This window comes from Anabrus simplex, chromosome 2 (assembly GCF_040414725.1).
Source record: "Anabrus simplex isolate iqAnaSimp1 chromosome 2, ASM4041472v1, whole genome shotgun sequence".
NCBI lineage: Eukaryota > Metazoa > Arthropoda > Insecta > Orthoptera > Tettigoniidae > Anabrus > Anabrus simplex.
In genome coordinates, this window is record NC_090266.1 from 559,973,138 (window position 1) to 559,990,563 (window position 17,426).

Here is a 17,426-nt window from a genome sequence, read left to right on the forward strand (position 1 = left end):
CTTTGAAGATTTGTGAAAGTGCAAACTTTATTGTTTTATTATTCTCAAAGTGTTTTTGTCGTAGGCTTAATGCATTGTTAAGTGATATTTACGAACTATGTTATTGTACTGAGACAGATATCACAACCCCTAGACATACATTATTACATGTAATTCAGAATTAATTAATTTGATACGTTAGATGTAGAAGCTTGGAGATTTTTCCATAGTGGATACTTTTTACACATAAATGTGCAGCATTTGGAAACTATGTTCTAATTACGGACTAGGATGATGTATTAAGAAGACGAACCATGTTTTACCACGTACTTTTTCCTTTTTTATGCACAATATGTTCAAATGTTTGTGGGAAACGTTCTAGTCTTTGGTTTATTAGTGTAGGGTTCATTATTATCGTATGCTTGTTTATGAGATATGTATATATAATATATATTATGCATTGTTGTATGTATTGTTGAAATCTGAGGTGTGGATATATTATATATAATATAACAGGAAACAGCTGGTTGATTTCAAGTCAGTGGAAAGGTGTACAACCCAGGTGCAGTTCCCTAAACTTTTAGTCGTTTTCAGATGGTTAGGTAAGCCCGATTAATGTGAGCACAACACGGCCTGAAGTACACGTGCTGGGAGGAAAGAAAGAATTATCACTCTTTATTAAAATAAAAGGGATCGATTTTGGTGAAATTTTCGGACATTTATTATTATTATTATTATTATTATTATTATTATTATTATTTACAAATAGAGAATTGTGGCGGTGATTAGCAAATTCACAGAGGCCTGCAGAATGAACGATGACAGGCATAACAGTCTCTAATGAAGATGCATGTATGTTATTATTACAGTATTATTAATCACACATCAAGAGAAGTTTCAAGGTTTCAAAACAGGTACAGCTACAACATTGTCGAGGTCTCTTTGCGGTCACTCACAATCCTGTAACTTATTTCACCTGCAAAAAGTCTTATCTGTAATTCCAGTTCCAGTTCTTTAGTCATTCTTAAAAAAATATTGTAGTAAAGAAAGTCACTCGGTTGCAATCCAAATCAAGTGCCGACTCCAGTAAATAGGCAAAAAAGGCCAAGGAGAAGGAGGAGGAGAAGAATAAGACTTTAAAATACAATGTAAATCAAAATACTGGAACTCGACATGTCTGTCTAAATAATGTTTCACCATACATTTGGTAACCAGGCGAGTTGGCCGTGCAGTTAGGGGCGCGCAGCTGTGAGCTTACATCTGGGTGATAGTGGGTTCGAATCCCACCGTCAGCAGATCTGAAGATGGTTTTCCGTGGTTTCCCATTTCTTCACCGGACAAATACTGGGGCTGTACCTTATTTAAGGCCACGACCGCTTCCTTCCAACTCCTAGGCCTTTCCTATCCCATCGTCGCCATAAGACCAATCCGTGTCGGTGCCACATAAAGCAAATAGTAAAAAAAGAAAGAAGTTTGGTATGCTTTATCATTAATAAGATTAATTCGAAGCAGTGGCGCCCGCATCAAGATACATTCCCTAGCGCATGAACTAATAGCACTTTCAACTTGAGATTTGATATAATATATTAAGTTTATAAACTTTGAACCTTTCTCTCCAACTCTGTCGCTGGAAGTTTTCGAGGTAATAATGCGTGTTTTCATAGCATGCTGAAATAACGCTTGCAAAAGATTTAGCCAGATATATTGCAGACTTTTGCTCTTATTAATGCTGTGATTTGGTATGCGTGACCAATATAAATTGTGGCAAAGCAGTATATGGATCAACTAAGTGAAAAAATCGACAGATTCTTCCATATTCATCTGAGTGTTCACATATCTGATTAGATCAGGCAAGACATTGAACACTGCAAAGTGTGAGTCAATGTTTTCGTGTAGCAGATACGAGCAGATAAAAGCCGATCTGTCTGGGCAGAACAGGAAGTTCGTGCTTGCAGCCACATTCCTCGTTCTTGCATTCTTCTCATCTCGCCACAATACACACCCCTGCACATACTTCTGTTTCGACAGAAGAAATGAATAAATGGCAGCAGCAAAGAGGGTAAAAAATGCAACTCACTTTCATTATTGGGGACTTCAACATCAAAATCAGAGCAAAATCTGCAACCAATCCTTTATATACTGGCTTGGGTGAATGCAAATGGAAAGAGCAAACAATCACCTTTCTCAGTAAAGAGAGAACCTATTTGCCTAAAGAGAGAACCTATTGCCTGAATACATTTTTCAAGAAGCACCCAAATAGGAAATGGACACAGAGAAGCCCAGACAAAACAAAACTGATTACATCTCAGCCACAGATAAATGCATTTATGCAGATGTGTCAGTTCTCTATCAGTCTGATATTGCCAGTCATCATAGACTGGGGAGAGGAAAACTCCACATTGACACACAGCTAAAGAACATATGCTAGGAAAGAATACTCAGCCCGCAGTGTCAGACTTGAGGAAGAGGACTAAGTTTGCCTGATCAATAGCAACTAAAACCAGCTAAAGGAATTCAGGACCTTGAGCTGAACATACTGTTGACAAAAATCGCAGAAGGCATTAACACAGCTGTGAGAAAAGTTTGCTTACAGAAGAGACTGTAGAATGAAAAAAAAATCAGCCCAGAAACAAAAATACTGATAAGGAGACCCCATAGGGATTCACCAACGTATGCAGACCTGAAGAAGGCCATCAGGAAAGACCAATGAGCATACAACACAAAATGCAACATGAATGCCTTAGAAAATAATGGTAACATGACTATCTTGTGATCTAACTTGTCAAGAGGAAAGATATTAAACCAAAAATTTAAAAACAGATGAGGAGAATTCGTTGTGGAGAAGGACAAGATCACAGAGATTATCCAAAACGTTTACTGACAACTTTACAGCCAATAAACTCCACCTTCATAACAGCTGGAAAAGTCTAGAATCCTACACTGCCAGAGACAAAACATGCAACATCTTCAAGGACTGTGTTCAGTCACATCAGGGTATAGTATGTGCACACTGAGGGGTTGTTGTGTTAGCGATTCATTTGTCATGCACATGAGCGAACAGATGGTGCTAAGGAAAACTGTCCACGTGCACTCTCCTTTGACTCTACAAGCAGTAACTGTGCCGAGGTTAGAGGCGAACAGCATTTGCAACGTTCATTCTGGGGTTTGGTGCTCCTGCTGAACAGCTGCAGCCAACTGAATGGGGTCACCTTGTGGGCCTGCAGGAAGCTGGATGGATGTATCGAAGGATTACTGCAAAGGTTGCACGCAATGTATCAATGGTGTGTTGCTGCTTTTAGCAGGGGTCTGTGGAACATTTCCACAACCGTGGACAAGGCTCTGGACGTCCACGTATTACAGGCACAAGTCAAGATCGACGCATTGTGCGAACAGCGATGGCTGACCGAACATAATCCAGGAATGAAATCCAGTTGCATGTTGCACCTGCTGTGTCACCAACGACCATTGGGAACCATCTGCTTGCAGTTTACGATCACATGTTCTTCTGGCCAGGCTATCACTGACACTACGACACTACCAACCACAGCTACTCTGGTGTCGTGAAAGAGTCAACTGGACAGGGAAATGGTACTCTGTTGTCTTCAGTGACGAGAGTAGGTTCTGTCTGTATGCAGGTGATGGACATACACATGTATGGTGTAGGCCTGGTGAGCAGCCTATTACAGTAAAACCTCGTTAATTCGAAGTCGTTGGGACTCAAAAATCGGACTTCGAATTACGTGATTTCGAATTAACCACCAATTCGCAGTTCAGAAGTACCAACACTTGCCGTGTTACAAAATGTTCTAAGGTCCGTTACCGCATGCAGTTAACCTTGATTCACAGTTGATACCTTTCAAATGCCATGAAAAAAGGACTATTTCCAAAATGTATCCAAGAAGGTGCATTTACAGTATTCAAATAATGCACTTGGATATCTCACTGGCAAACATAACCTCAAGCAACAAAAGAAAGAAAGAAAGAAAGAAAGAAAATGCACGATTCAAAGACAAGGAGAAATCTATGCTGGCTCCCATGTGCAGGTGCTTTATTCATTAGATTATAATGTATGCATTTTAGATGCCTTGTATTCACACAGAAAGTACCCGATGCCCTTAAAATAGAACTTTCCTATGACTCTATCCTTGTATGATTTCCCGCCATGGCACTTCTCTCGTACTTCAGAAATGTAAACACTTGCCGCGTCACAAAGTGTTCTAAGACCCATTAATACATGCAATCACCTCGATTCACAGTTTAAACCTTTTGAATGCCATGGAAAGAACTATTTCCGAAATGTATCCAACAAGGTGCATTTACAATGTTCAAATAATGCACTTGGATAAATCACTGACAAACATAACCTCATGCAACAAAAGAAAAAAAAATCACACAATTCGAAGACGAGGATAAATTATGTTGGTTCCCCTGTGCAAATGCATTATTTTTTGGATTTCTGTGCTCTTTGCGTGTTTAGATGCTTTGTACTGGCATGGAAAGTGCCCGGCGCGCTTAAAACATTGTGGCTTATCAAACTTTCCTATGGCGACGGGATAAAGTTTCTTGTTTCCATGTGCATTGCAACGCACTACAATGACCCCCATCCCCGACCCTTGTATGATTCCCCGGCTGGCAATTTCTCCTTTACAACAATAAGGCCCGGTTTCATTAACACATGTTAAATATATACTAACAAATAGTTAGTTAATACTGAGTTAAAAATTTAACATCCTGTTAGGTTTCTTGCATTTCATCAAACTTTTCCAGTGAAATGTTAACTAATCGACTGTTTACTCTCCTAACATTGCGAACTGGTGCGGATCAAGGAGGCAGCGGTACGAACATGCTGTTTTACAGCGTGCTCCGATGCGCTTTTGGTTGAGTATAGCTGTTAAATATGGCGCGTGAAGTGAAATGGAGTCGTAGTTCTAATTTCTCCTTGTTCGAAAAGGAGTTGTTAATTGAATTAGTTAGTAAATATAGAGAAATTATTGAGTGCGTACGCACAGATGCGATTGACAATAAAAGAAAAGGACGAGGCATGGGAGAAAGTCCGCGAGGGTTTCAATGGGGTTAACAGATATTGTCTTAGTGGGTATCCACTATCACCTAACAAAATCCCTTCATTAATTGTCCCCACTTCAAACTGTGCTCTGTTATGGGAGTTATTAAATATTGTATTGTCGTGTACAGAACCAGGCCACTTAGCAACTATATCCCTGATGTGGGGGTTAGGATCACTAATCACCTGAACATTAAATGAGAAATATCCCTTCCGATTACGATATATTTCAGCCCTATTGCCTCCAGGTGATTAATTAACTAATTTTAAACGTAATTGTTCTGCATTAAAATTGGTCATTGCCACCGGAGTCTTGTCTGTATTAATGTGTGTCCCCATGTCTAAGCCATTTGGGATCTGTAGATTTGTAAGCTCCGGATGATCAAGGAAACTCCACTCTCTTTTCGCTTAAGAAATTCCAGCATTATTTCTGACCATAATGTGAAAAGAACCAGTAGCAAAAATCGTAATGTTATCAGTACCTGCAACATTGGAGAAAAATGTAAGTTTGCCTTTGTAGGATATTCCAACCTCACTCGAATTTCGTAAACAACCTTACCAAGGACTATTTTCGATAACCTGTAGATATCTATGAAGATATTCTGCAGCAGTCAAATTTTCAAAGTCATTACATCGCTTAACTCTTCTTCGATCAGGATTATTGTGTTAAAGATCTAAATAGAGCAATTCCGCACCTAAAGGGAGAATCACAGCAGCCATTTTGGAACATGTTGCTAAATGGTAATGTTAGCCATATAACATGCGAAATGGCTGATGTTAACTTTAATACGCAGTTTAACATATGTTAACTTTAAAAGTTGTTGATGAAACGCAAATTTTCTTAAATTGTATGTTAAAATGATTTAACACCTTGTTATGTACTAACATGTGTTGATGAAACCGGGCCTAAGACTGTTTGGGCTCGCATTAAAATAAAGCAATGCAGTTTCGTCGGCAATGACAATACTGTTCAGTGCCTACGAATTTATTATATGAGCCACGTTTTTTTCGACAACTGTCGGCATCGCCAGTGTTAGCGGATTCTGTTTTTACGCACACTGCCTGTTGCATGATATTACGGCGTTCCTTAAAAGGTCGAATACAAAAGAATTCCCATTTCATTCAACTTAGCAATCATGAAGCGCATTGTAGACCCACCGAAGTAAGTGCGGAAAGCTACATTCCGGAACATGCATTCTATTATGATGCGGATAAATTTAGAGTTGAAATTACTCTAACATACTATTGTTTTAAGCTGTAAAGGCAGTTTCAAATTAAAAGTCTGAATTTCGGTAATGGGGCCGACGTACTTCGAATTACGAATTATCCGTATTTCGAATTAAACAATTTAAATAACATGCAAAACTGTATCTCATGTTCCCGGGAACGAGAGCTTCTTCGAATTAGGCGGGATTTTGAATTAACCGATTTCGAATTATCGAGGTTCTGCTGTATAGACCACATTCGCCCACGACACCCAGGTCCCACCCCAATCTTCATGGAGTACGGGGGCCATCAGTTACAACTTGCAGTCAAAGTTGGTGTTTCTGCAGGGTAACGTAACCAGTACCCATTACATTGCACCAGTTGTTGTCCCCGTGCTACCGCCATTTCTTTGACAGGAAGGTGATGAGCTTTTTCAGCAGGACAATGCATATCCACATACAGCTGCGACACAACGTGCTCTACGTGACGTACAACAACTGCAATGGCCAACAAGATCACCGAATCTCTCGCCAAATTAACATGTACGGGACATGATGAAGCGGAAACTTGTAAATTTACTAATTCGGAACAAATATTTCAAGTTCCTTATGTGAATCAACATCTTTATCATTTGATAGCCCGGCAGGCATCAATTTTTGAAAATGCGACAAAGTCCCTCATAGTACATTGGCACGGAGTGGCCTCCACAGTATGCACTAGTCATGTGCTATTTACCAACTGATGAGCCCAATTTAGCACACTGGCATGAAACGCTGGCAAAAAGAATGAGTTAGCTCGAAAATTTATAATGTCCAATAACAGCCCAACTATACTGGTATTATAACTTAAGAGTTCTTCCGAGTCTGCAAGAACCATTGCCCAATTGCATCAAAAGGTGCAAGATGCTTGAGACTATCTATCGCAGGATTCCATTCCGCATCTTTATGATCATTTGTATGCACGAATACATGCCTGCATTGCTGCCAGAGTGGGGTACACTGTGTACTGATGCAACTGTTTGGGCACCTTTTACTGTGTCGTGTTTCATTAGGTCTGAATTTGTCATCATATACTCCTGCAGTGATGAACTATTTGTCACATAGCCTGTGAATAAAATTACCTTGTCCTCGAGGAAGTTGCATGTTCCTTTTTCCTCCCGGCGGTGTATATCTGAGGAGCTACAGCCCATGATCGACCAAAACTGAGGAAAGCATAAAGCCACTGAAAAACTATCTGAAGTCGGTAGTGTATGAAGATGTAGAGATCATCCTTGTCCTCCTGTGATCGATCAATCAATCAATCAATCAATCAATCAATCAATCAATCAATAAAAAATTATCTGCCTTTAAGGCTGCCGCCCAGGTGGCAGATTCCGTCAGTTGTTTACATGGCTTTTTCTTAAACAGTTTCAAAGAACTTGGAAATTTATCAAACATTTCCCTTGATATTTTACTTCAATCCCTTACTCCTTGTCCTATAAATGAATACTTGCCCCAAGTTGTCCTCTTGAATTCCAGCTTTATTTTCATACTATTGTCTTTCCTACTTTTAAAAGCTTCACTCAAGCTTATTCATCTACTTAAGTCATTCCACACTAACTCTCCACCGACAGCTTAAAACGTACCACATAGTTGAGCCTCTCTTCTCCTTACTCCTAAGTCTTTCCAGCCCAAAGTTAGCGACATTCTTGTAACACTACTCCTTTGTTGGAAATCACCCAAAACAAACTGTGCTGCTTTTCTTTGAATTTTTTCCAGTTCTCATATCAAGTAGTCCTGGTGAGCGTCCCATACACTGGAGCCATACTCTAACCGTGGTCTTACCAGAGACTTATACGCCCTCTCCTTTACATCCTTACTACATCCCCTAAATACTATCATGCTTTCATGTTTGTCCTCACGTCGTATTTCTGTTACTCTTCAAGATAGGTGACTGTACAAATACTGAGCACTACAGGCCGATTAGTTAACTATCCATCTTTTACACACTGCACACCAAAATAATAACAAATGGCCTTTCAAACAAAATCGACCTATACAAACTTGTTGAAGAAGCTGGTTTCAGGAAAGGGTTTAGCTCAACTGATCATATTCAGACAAACTCTCTCCTTGAGAAATGTGATGAATATAATGTCCCCTTCCATGAGGCATTTGTGGATTATGAAAAACCCTCTGATTCTATTGAGACCTGGGCAGTACTTGAGGTAATGGATAGAGCCAACGATGACTCTAGATATACGAGATTAATCAAAAAACATCTATGAGCATGCAACCATGCACATCAAAATTGCAGAGGACTGCATCATGAGTATAGTCCCAATCATGAGAAGCGTCAGACAGGGTGATAACTCACCTAAACTTTTCACCTTGGTGCTAGAAGATGTGTTCAGAAGTCTACATTGGGGAAAAAAAGGCATGAACATCGATGGAAAATATCTGAACCACCTCTGCTTGTCTGATGATGCTTTCCTCTTCAGCAGTGATGCAGGTAAACCTGAAACAATGCTGCAAGAACTTCAAAAAGTCTTCCGAGCTGTAGGACTGAAAATCAACCTGCAGAAAACTAAAATTATAAGCCTGAACATCATTCAGATTACATTAAACAATAACATCCTTCAGGAAGTTGACGAGTATGTGTACCTGCGGCAGAACATCAAACTTGGACAGAAAAGGACAGCAAAGATTGCCAGAAGAGAAGGCTTAATCCTATGCGATTTGCGATAAATCCCGCCTACTTCTTTCAAGTCTCCTTATGCACCTCAAGAGCAAGGTATAGAATACATGCACCCCTACCGTCACAACCTATGGACTCGAAACTGACTGTCTCGACAAAAAGGTGCTAACAAACTCTCAGTCTGCCGGCGAAGAAGTGGGTAATGCTGGACGTCAGTTTGTGAGACTGTTTTCTGGAATTAAGAGATTAAGACAGGGACAGGACTCAGATATGGTGGAGCCAGTGGCGAGGCTCAAGTGGCGACAGGCAAGTCGTGGTAAGACGTAATCTCAAATATTCCAAACCTCTAGAGTACAGTGGATACCTAAGAGTCAAGGAGAAGCGCTGGCTGACCACGACAAGATGGCATGATGACATTATGACATTCAACGTCATGCCTGGATGAACTGGTTACAGACTGCCCCAGCAGAGTACAGCATGAAAGAAATCGGATGCGACCTATGTTCAGCAGTGGATGTCTACAGGCTGTAGAAGAAGAAAGTTTAAAAAGGATGGGGAAATGTGTTTTATAGATATTTTTACTTCATTTAGTAGAGTGAGTACACATAGCAAAAAATGCCATAGAAAACCACCTCAACAATCTCTCTCTCACACATAGCCACACACATACCCCCCTCCCCCCAAAAAAACCACCCTGAAAAATTTTCCACTATTCATTCTACTAAATTAAGTCAACATATCCATAAAAAATCAACATTTCACACACCTTTTAAACTTCAGGGCTTATCAATTCACTAATGCACAATACGACCTAGACCTATCTGTGTCAGTGCGACGTAAAGCAAGTAGCAAAAAAAGTATTCCTGTAAACAATTTTGAAGTACAGTACAACTAAACAAATAGAATATAGCTACGTTTCCACCCTAAACCAATGACATCACCGGTATATGACAAGACAAAAGTTACCAGTGAGACCAATGACCTCACGTGATGCAGTCCAGACTTGATAGCTGAGAGGAGAGGGCATACAACAGACGGAGTGCAGTAAGTTCAAAATAAGTAAATAAACAGATAAATAAGTCCACATTTATTAAGGCATTAGGTACAGAATTTTAAAAGAAGATGTTACCGTTCTTGCACTTGCTCATATTAATCACTCATTCCTAATCACTTGAGTGCCATGCACCCATTAGATCAGCTCTCGCTTCTCACGAAAAGTGCCTACAGTTTAATGGCTTCTGCTAACATATCTCTGGGTGTTTTCATTTCAATAGAAACCTGAGGTTTCAAGCTTGCACAAGAAGCATATAGCTTCTTCCTTGGAGATCTTTTACTTGGAGGGAGTTTATAATCTTGATGTTGACAAGCTATGCAGGCACACCAATTCCATTGAAATTTTAATAGGTCACAATGTCTGAATTCCGGAATTAAGATTACAAAAAAATTGAATCCTTATTAATTTGACATTAAGGCTAAAATCTAGCGTTTTGTGAAACTTTCGCAGTGTTATTTCATTATCATTGTGTTTTACTTGATACAGACACAACTCTTAAATTTCTTGTGATATGTTATAAAAGTGTATTTAATTTCACAATCTTGCCTTATTTATGATGTGTATTTAAAAGAATGGTTTATAAACAATCAAAACTGCCTTAATGATTAGCCAGGTACTCATATTTTTGAAACCTATCATTTGGGGATTTTTTCATGGGGGTACATTTAACTTTTGTCCGACTCACTGGCTGAATGGTCAGCATACCTGTCTTCGGTTCAGAGGGTGCCAGGTTCGATTCCCGGCCGGGTCAGGAATTTTAAATTCATTGGTTAATTCCAATGGCGGGGGGGCTGGGTGTTTGTGCTGTCCCCAAAATTGCTGCAACTCACACTCCACACATAACACTATCCTCCGCCACAATAACACCCAGTTACCTACACATGGCAGATGCCGCCCACCCTCATCGGAGGGTCTGCCTTACAAGGGCTGCACTCTGCTAGAAATAGCCATACGAAATTAATTATTATTTAACTTTTATTAAACGTGATGAACTTCATCTTATTTGCCAGTATTGAACTGAGATCACAATTGAAATAAAAATCTTGCATGTTCCACCTTGTTCAATACAAATGCACTGCTGTTAGATGGTTTTTACAATATATATTTTATTGCAGAACTAGTTTCAGCACTCATTTAGGCACCATCATCAGCTGCATGATAAGTTAAAAAAAAACTTGGGAGAAATAACAATATAAAACAGCATATTGATATAATTAACTGCTTCATATCTATCTAATGTTAAGTTTAAAAACTCTAGTTTACAACAAGATAACCCTTGTGAGTCAAAAATGTAAAATCTCATCTCTGAGTGATGAGTTGTCTTCAATATTCTGTGATGGCTATTATTCTATACACTCGTAAAAATTGAGTTCAGATACAATCTTACAATTTTTCCTCGATTATCCTCCCCTTCCTTTTGCCTAATTCTAGCACTAGATTACTGTGACGCCAAGCGCGGTTCCTGTCCAATTCTCTAGCTGCGTTTTTGCCTTATTTGACCTTAAGTTAGCCCTTCTTGCTTTGGCCCGACTCTTCTACGTTGTGTAGTCTGAAGTCTGTAGTCTGAATCCACTTCTGCTGTTCCTTTTTTCTCCTATTCTTTCTCCTGATAATACTGCATCTTACTACACTATTGAGGTAACTGTGAAGTTCAAATAAAATGTACATTTATACTTGAATAATTTTTTAACAAAATTTAGGATACTATGCTTTCACATCACATCTTTGAACTTTAACAGATATTTGTACACGACATTTTATTTGAACTTCACAGTTACCTCAATAGTGTAATAAGATGCGGATAACCTTATGCTGTCTGAATCCAGTTAACCTTGTCACTACCGCTGTGGTGAGGATGAAATGAACACTTACACAGAAATAATAATATACGAGCGCAAAATTGAGGATGCGAAACAGGGATGTTTTGTGCAACCTGCTTGTAGACCTGTCAGAATACCTATGACTTTAAAGTCACCACACACTTGTCATTTGGATTCCTGGTACGTTACACATCGCCATCATCTCAAGATTTTCACATGTTACTCACATATTACCTAAATGAGCAAAGGGAAGTGACGCAAGATTATTTTCATCATGAAGAAGAACACACTTGAAACTACACCTGGAGACATTAAACAAAAGTCTCCAGTAAGTGCGATCATAATGTGGTACTCCTAATTTCAGCCTAATATCCGGAACGCTGTTGCAGTAAACCAAAGTTCCCTTGCCAGAAAAGAAGAGTAGAAATTCTTCTTCGCTTTGTCCATCCATGTTGTCCCTGGTGCCAACAAATTCCTTACATGGATTCTAGACTCATGTACCTCGGTAGATTCCTTTGCAAGACCAAAATCTCAAACTAATTTAATGCACTTTGCTTGAAAAGTATGGGTTCTTTCCTAGTTACTTTTGGTGAGAAATCCCAGTTAAAGGTAACACCAGCCATTTTTGCCACATCTTCAAGAGAGGAGCCATCATTTCATTGTGAGGGATGCTGCAGTACTGGTACATCAGGGCCATGAGGAACGGGTAGAATTGTGAATAAAATAATGCATGGATACAAAATCTTACTTTTGTTCCCACTGTTAAAACCCTTCATATTCATCAAACAGAACTAGCAGTGAGAACTGTGGTCTGTAGTTTGTCACCACACCATTGGTATTCCAAATGGCAGCACTGTTCGTTCACCTTTGACCCACTGTTTTAACTGCTCTACAAAGGTCCTGTAAACTTTATGAGGTGCCCACGGCTTGCCCTGGTCACCCAGTTTGATTCCAAATGACGCACGTTGTCCACATACCAGAATTGGTCCTTTATATACCAATAATCTACCTGAGCACCTTCAAATACTACTGGACAGAACCAAGATCAAATCCAAGACCATTGCTCTACCGACTGAGCTACTCAGCCAGGCACTTCAAATTTCAATTACTCACCCGTTATTGAATGAAGGTGTTGATTAACAGGTAAAACGAACGTTATATCAAAATTTACCCATGCACTACTGCAATTTATGACTTCTGAACAATGTTTGAACTCTATAAGGAATGACGAGACTTAACTCAGATCAGGGCATTTAGCACTACCATACAAAATTGTCTTACCGAGCTTGTAAGTTCATTTTTGCTTTTTCCTCCCAGCGTTCAACTTGATTCAATAAACCCTGCAGCTCTGTGATAGACTTCTCCACAGCGGAATGAGGTGGTAACTCCAATCCTGTCTTAAGAAGACCGTGGAGAATTTCTACTGTCAACTGCTTGGGTTCTTCTCGTTTCCTCTGAACGTCCTCCAGCCACAGCATTTGTTCGTAGAACTACAAGCAAGTCACAAAAAGAAAAATAAACTGTATGATTAAATTTTAGTTCCCAGCTTCACATTTTATATATTTATTCAATTATACATTTCAATTAGGTTTAAAATCAATTTTTACTACAGATATCACTAAAAGGGTTAGTTCTATAATGCTTACATATTTTCTTTCACAAAGTCAAATTAAAAGATTTACGCCAAATACCAAATAAAACTCTCGGTAAGGAAGCCATGTGAAAAAATGTTTTCTTTTAAAAGATTTCATCAATACATGCATGGCATATTAACTATTTTTGAACTGTAATACTGCATTCAATTCTGTGCTGTAAAAACATGCTAGTGAGAGTATAAATGGCTGGGTCTTCTTACTCTAATATGTTTAGAATAAATCAAGATAATTATTATTCTAAGAGTACAGTGTTTGGAGTGTAAATATGTAAATTTAAAATTGTCTACGTATATGTAAATATTCAGTAGAGTTTATGTACACGTGTAGACGGAGGCACTTCCGTGTAATGTGGAGCTTGCCTTTTCTCCTTCTACCACCCCTAAACTGTTCGTGACAATTTAAGGTAAATAAACAAATAAACAAATAAATAAATAAATAAATAAATAACAACAATCATTCCCAGGAAAGGATTTCATTTTGCACATACACACTCACTATGTACAGTATATATGCAAAACAAAAAACAAAATCATATTTATATTAGTTTCTGGATAGAAAAGACACTATTCCTCATCATAAGCAGTAACTAATATAATAAAAAGGATTTTCATTTCACTTCACAAACTAAAACAGTATTTTTTTTTTTAAATAAGATATTACTAGAGAAAGTACAATTACACATATTGGAATAATTATAATGATAGAAATTTTCCCTGAAGTGCTTATGTACATGAAACTGCATTTTCCTTCTTCTTCGCATGTGGCCACCTACAAACACACAAGATCATAATCTTCTGCTAAAAAAGAAAAACCTTCCACACATAACCCAGATTTCAGCACAATGCTGAAGGTTTTAAAAAACTTCGAGAAGAACAGCATTTTGCAATATTATAAAATACAGTAATAAGAATAGCCTCTACTTTCTGCCATGAGGTGGGTAATTTATACCCTTTTTATATTCTAGTATTACATTAAAAACTAAGAGATCATAACCTCTAATCTGTAATCTCTATCAAAGGAAATATATTTGAGAAATACCATGTCTTACAACGAAGGCCAAAATGTCACTTAAAGTACTGTGTGCACTGTGAAGAGTACAGCTGGGTTTGTATGCATTAAAAGGCTAGAGATGAGAGAGAAGAAGAAAATTATGGAAGGTAAAAGAAGAAAACAGACAAGAAGTTACTTGCAATATAAATAATATTAGAGAAAGTATTCTAGAAACGAAGTATAAAAAAAGAGGTAAGATCAAAATTCAGAGAAAGGATTGTTAAAAATGTAGATGTGATCCATGGAACGGTCAACAATAATAGGAAATATAATGAAACATCCAAGGGTGAAGAAAAATTAAAACAGTAAGCGAAAAGAATAGCCTGAAGTCATCAGACAAAGACAGATGTGAAAAGCAGGAGAAGATACCAGCTAATGGAACAAACATATCTCCACTGGATAACACGGGCATCTGGAGATGGTTAGAGTGCTTTCAGAAGTTACAGAACGAAACATGGAAATCTTAGATAGCAGTGGAGAGAGAGATCAGCACAATGATGAATTGCAGAGGTCTGCATAGTGGAGGGAGAAAAGTGTAAAATTACAATGCTTGAATTCAAGGCAGCAACGAAGAAAATTAAACTGTGGGGAAACACCACCGAATAAATATAAATACTGTTTATGAATTTACGTAATTAGAAAACCTATTTGCTAAACAAAGCATAGATTTTATTTAACATACACACATACATACATACATACATACATACATACATACATACACTGACTGACAGAGCAAATGCAACACCAAGAAAGAGTGGTCAGAACTTTATGCCAATTGCAGGGTAGACTGACGTCACTGAGGTATGCTCATGATGTGAAATGCGCCGCTGTGCTGCGCACGTAGCGAACGATAAATGGGACACGGCGTTGGCGAATGGCCCACTTCGTACCGTGATTTCTCAGCCGACAGTCATTGTAGAACGTGTTGTCGTGTGCCACAGGCCGCCGTCAACGGAGGCATTTCCAGCAGACAGACGACTTTACGAGGGGTATGGTGATCGGGCTGAGAAGGGCAGGTTGGTCGCTTCGTCAAATCGCAGCCGATACCCATAGGGATGTGTCCACGGTGCAGCGCCTGTGGCGAAGATGGTTGGCGCAGGGACATGTGGCACGTGCGAGGGGTCCAGGCGCAGCCCGAGTGACGTCAGCACGCGAGGATCGGCGCATCCGCCGCCAAACGGTGGCAGCCCCGCACGCCACGTCAACCACCATTCTTCAGCATGTGCAAGACACCCTAGCTGTTCCAATATCGACCAGAACAATTTCCCGTCGATTGGTTGAAGGAGGCCTGCACTCCCGGCGTCCGCTCAGAAGACTACCATTGACTCCACAGCATAGACGTGCACGCCTGGCATGGTGCCGGGCTAGAGCGACTTGGATGAGGGAATGGCGGAACGTCGTGTTCTCCGATGAGTCACGCTTCTGTTCTGTCAGTGATAGTCACCGCAGACGAGTGTGGCGTCGGCATGGAGAAAGGTCAAATCCGGCAGTAACTGTGGAGCGCCCTACCGCTAGACAACGCAGCATCATAGTTTGGGGCGCTATTGCGTATGATTCCACGTCACCTCTAGTGCGTATTCAAGGCACGTTAAATGCCCACCGCTACGTGCAGCATGTGCTGCGGCCGGTGGCACTCCCGTACCTTCAGGGGCTACCCAATGCTCTGTTTCAGCAGGATAATGCCCGCCCACACACTGCTCGCATCTCCCAACAGGCTCTACGAGGTGTACAGATGCTTCTGTGGCCAGCGTACTCTCCGGATCTCTCACCAATCGAACACGTGTGGGATCTCATTGGACGCCGTTTGCAAACTCTGCCCCAGCCTCGTACGGACGACCAACTGTGGCAAATGGTTGACAGAGAATGGAGAACCATCCCTCAGGACACCATCCGCACTCTTATTGACTCTGTACCTCGACGTGTTTCTGCGTGCATCGCCGCTCGCGGTGGTCCTACATCCTACTGAGTCGATGCCGTGCGCATTGTATAACCTGCATATCGGTTTGAAATAAACATCAATTATTCGTCCGTGCCGTCTCTGTTTTTTCCCCAACTTTCATCCCTTTCGAACCACTCCTTCTTGGTGTTGCATTTGCTCTGTCAGTCAGTGTACATACATACATTATCGTTCTAGACTGTTATGCCTTTCAGCGTTCAGTCTGCAAGCCTCTGTGAATTTACTAAATGTCGCCACAATCCTCGATTTGCAACTAGTGTTGTGGCCTCATTCAGTTCTATACCTCTTATCTTTAAATCGTTAAAAACCGAGTCTAACCATCATCGTCTTAGTCTACCTCTACTTCTCTTACCCTCCATAACAGAGTCCATTATTCTCCTAGGTAAACTATCCTCCTCCATTCACCTTCCATGACCCCACCACCGAAGCCAGTTTATGCGTACAGCTTCATCCATCGAGTTCATTCTTAAATTAGCCTACATCTCCTCATTCCAAGTATCCTCCTGCCATTGTTCCCACCTGTTTGTACCAGCAAACGTTCTTGGTACTATCATGTCTGTTACTTCTAACTTATGAATAAGATATCCTGAGTCCACCCAGCTTTCGCTCCCGTAAAGCAAAGTTGGTCTGAAAACAGACCGATGTAAAGATAGTTTCGTCTGGGAGCTGACTTCCTTGTTACAGAATACTACTGATCGAAACTGCGAGCTCAATGCATTCGCTTTACTACAACTCGATTCAATCTCATTTACTATATAACCATCCTGGGAGAACACACAACCTAAATGCTTGAAATTATCGACCTGTTCTAGCTTTGTATCACCAATCTGACATTCAATTCTGTTGAATTTCTTACCTACTGACATCAATTTAGTCTTCGATAGGCAAATTTTCTTACCATATTCATTGCACCTACTTTCAAGTTCCAAGATATTAGACTGCAGGCTTTCGGCACAATCTGCCATTA

At 39.9% G+C, this 17,426-nt stretch overlaps 1 protein-coding gene across 1 annotated transcript in view; it reads right to left on the reverse strand.

Annotated features, from left to right (window-relative positions):
- Window positions 1-17,426, reverse strand: part of LOC136864226 (lysine-specific demethylase 5A) — an 843,789-nt gene that overhangs the window by 401,251 nt on the left and 425,112 nt on the right. Inside the window, exon 18 of the mRNA XM_067140948.2 lies at window positions 13,076-13,284. Coding sequence (XP_066997049.2) covers window positions 13,076-13,284 — 209 coding nt within the window. The remainder of the gene's footprint in view (window positions 1-13,075; window positions 13,285-17,426) is intronic.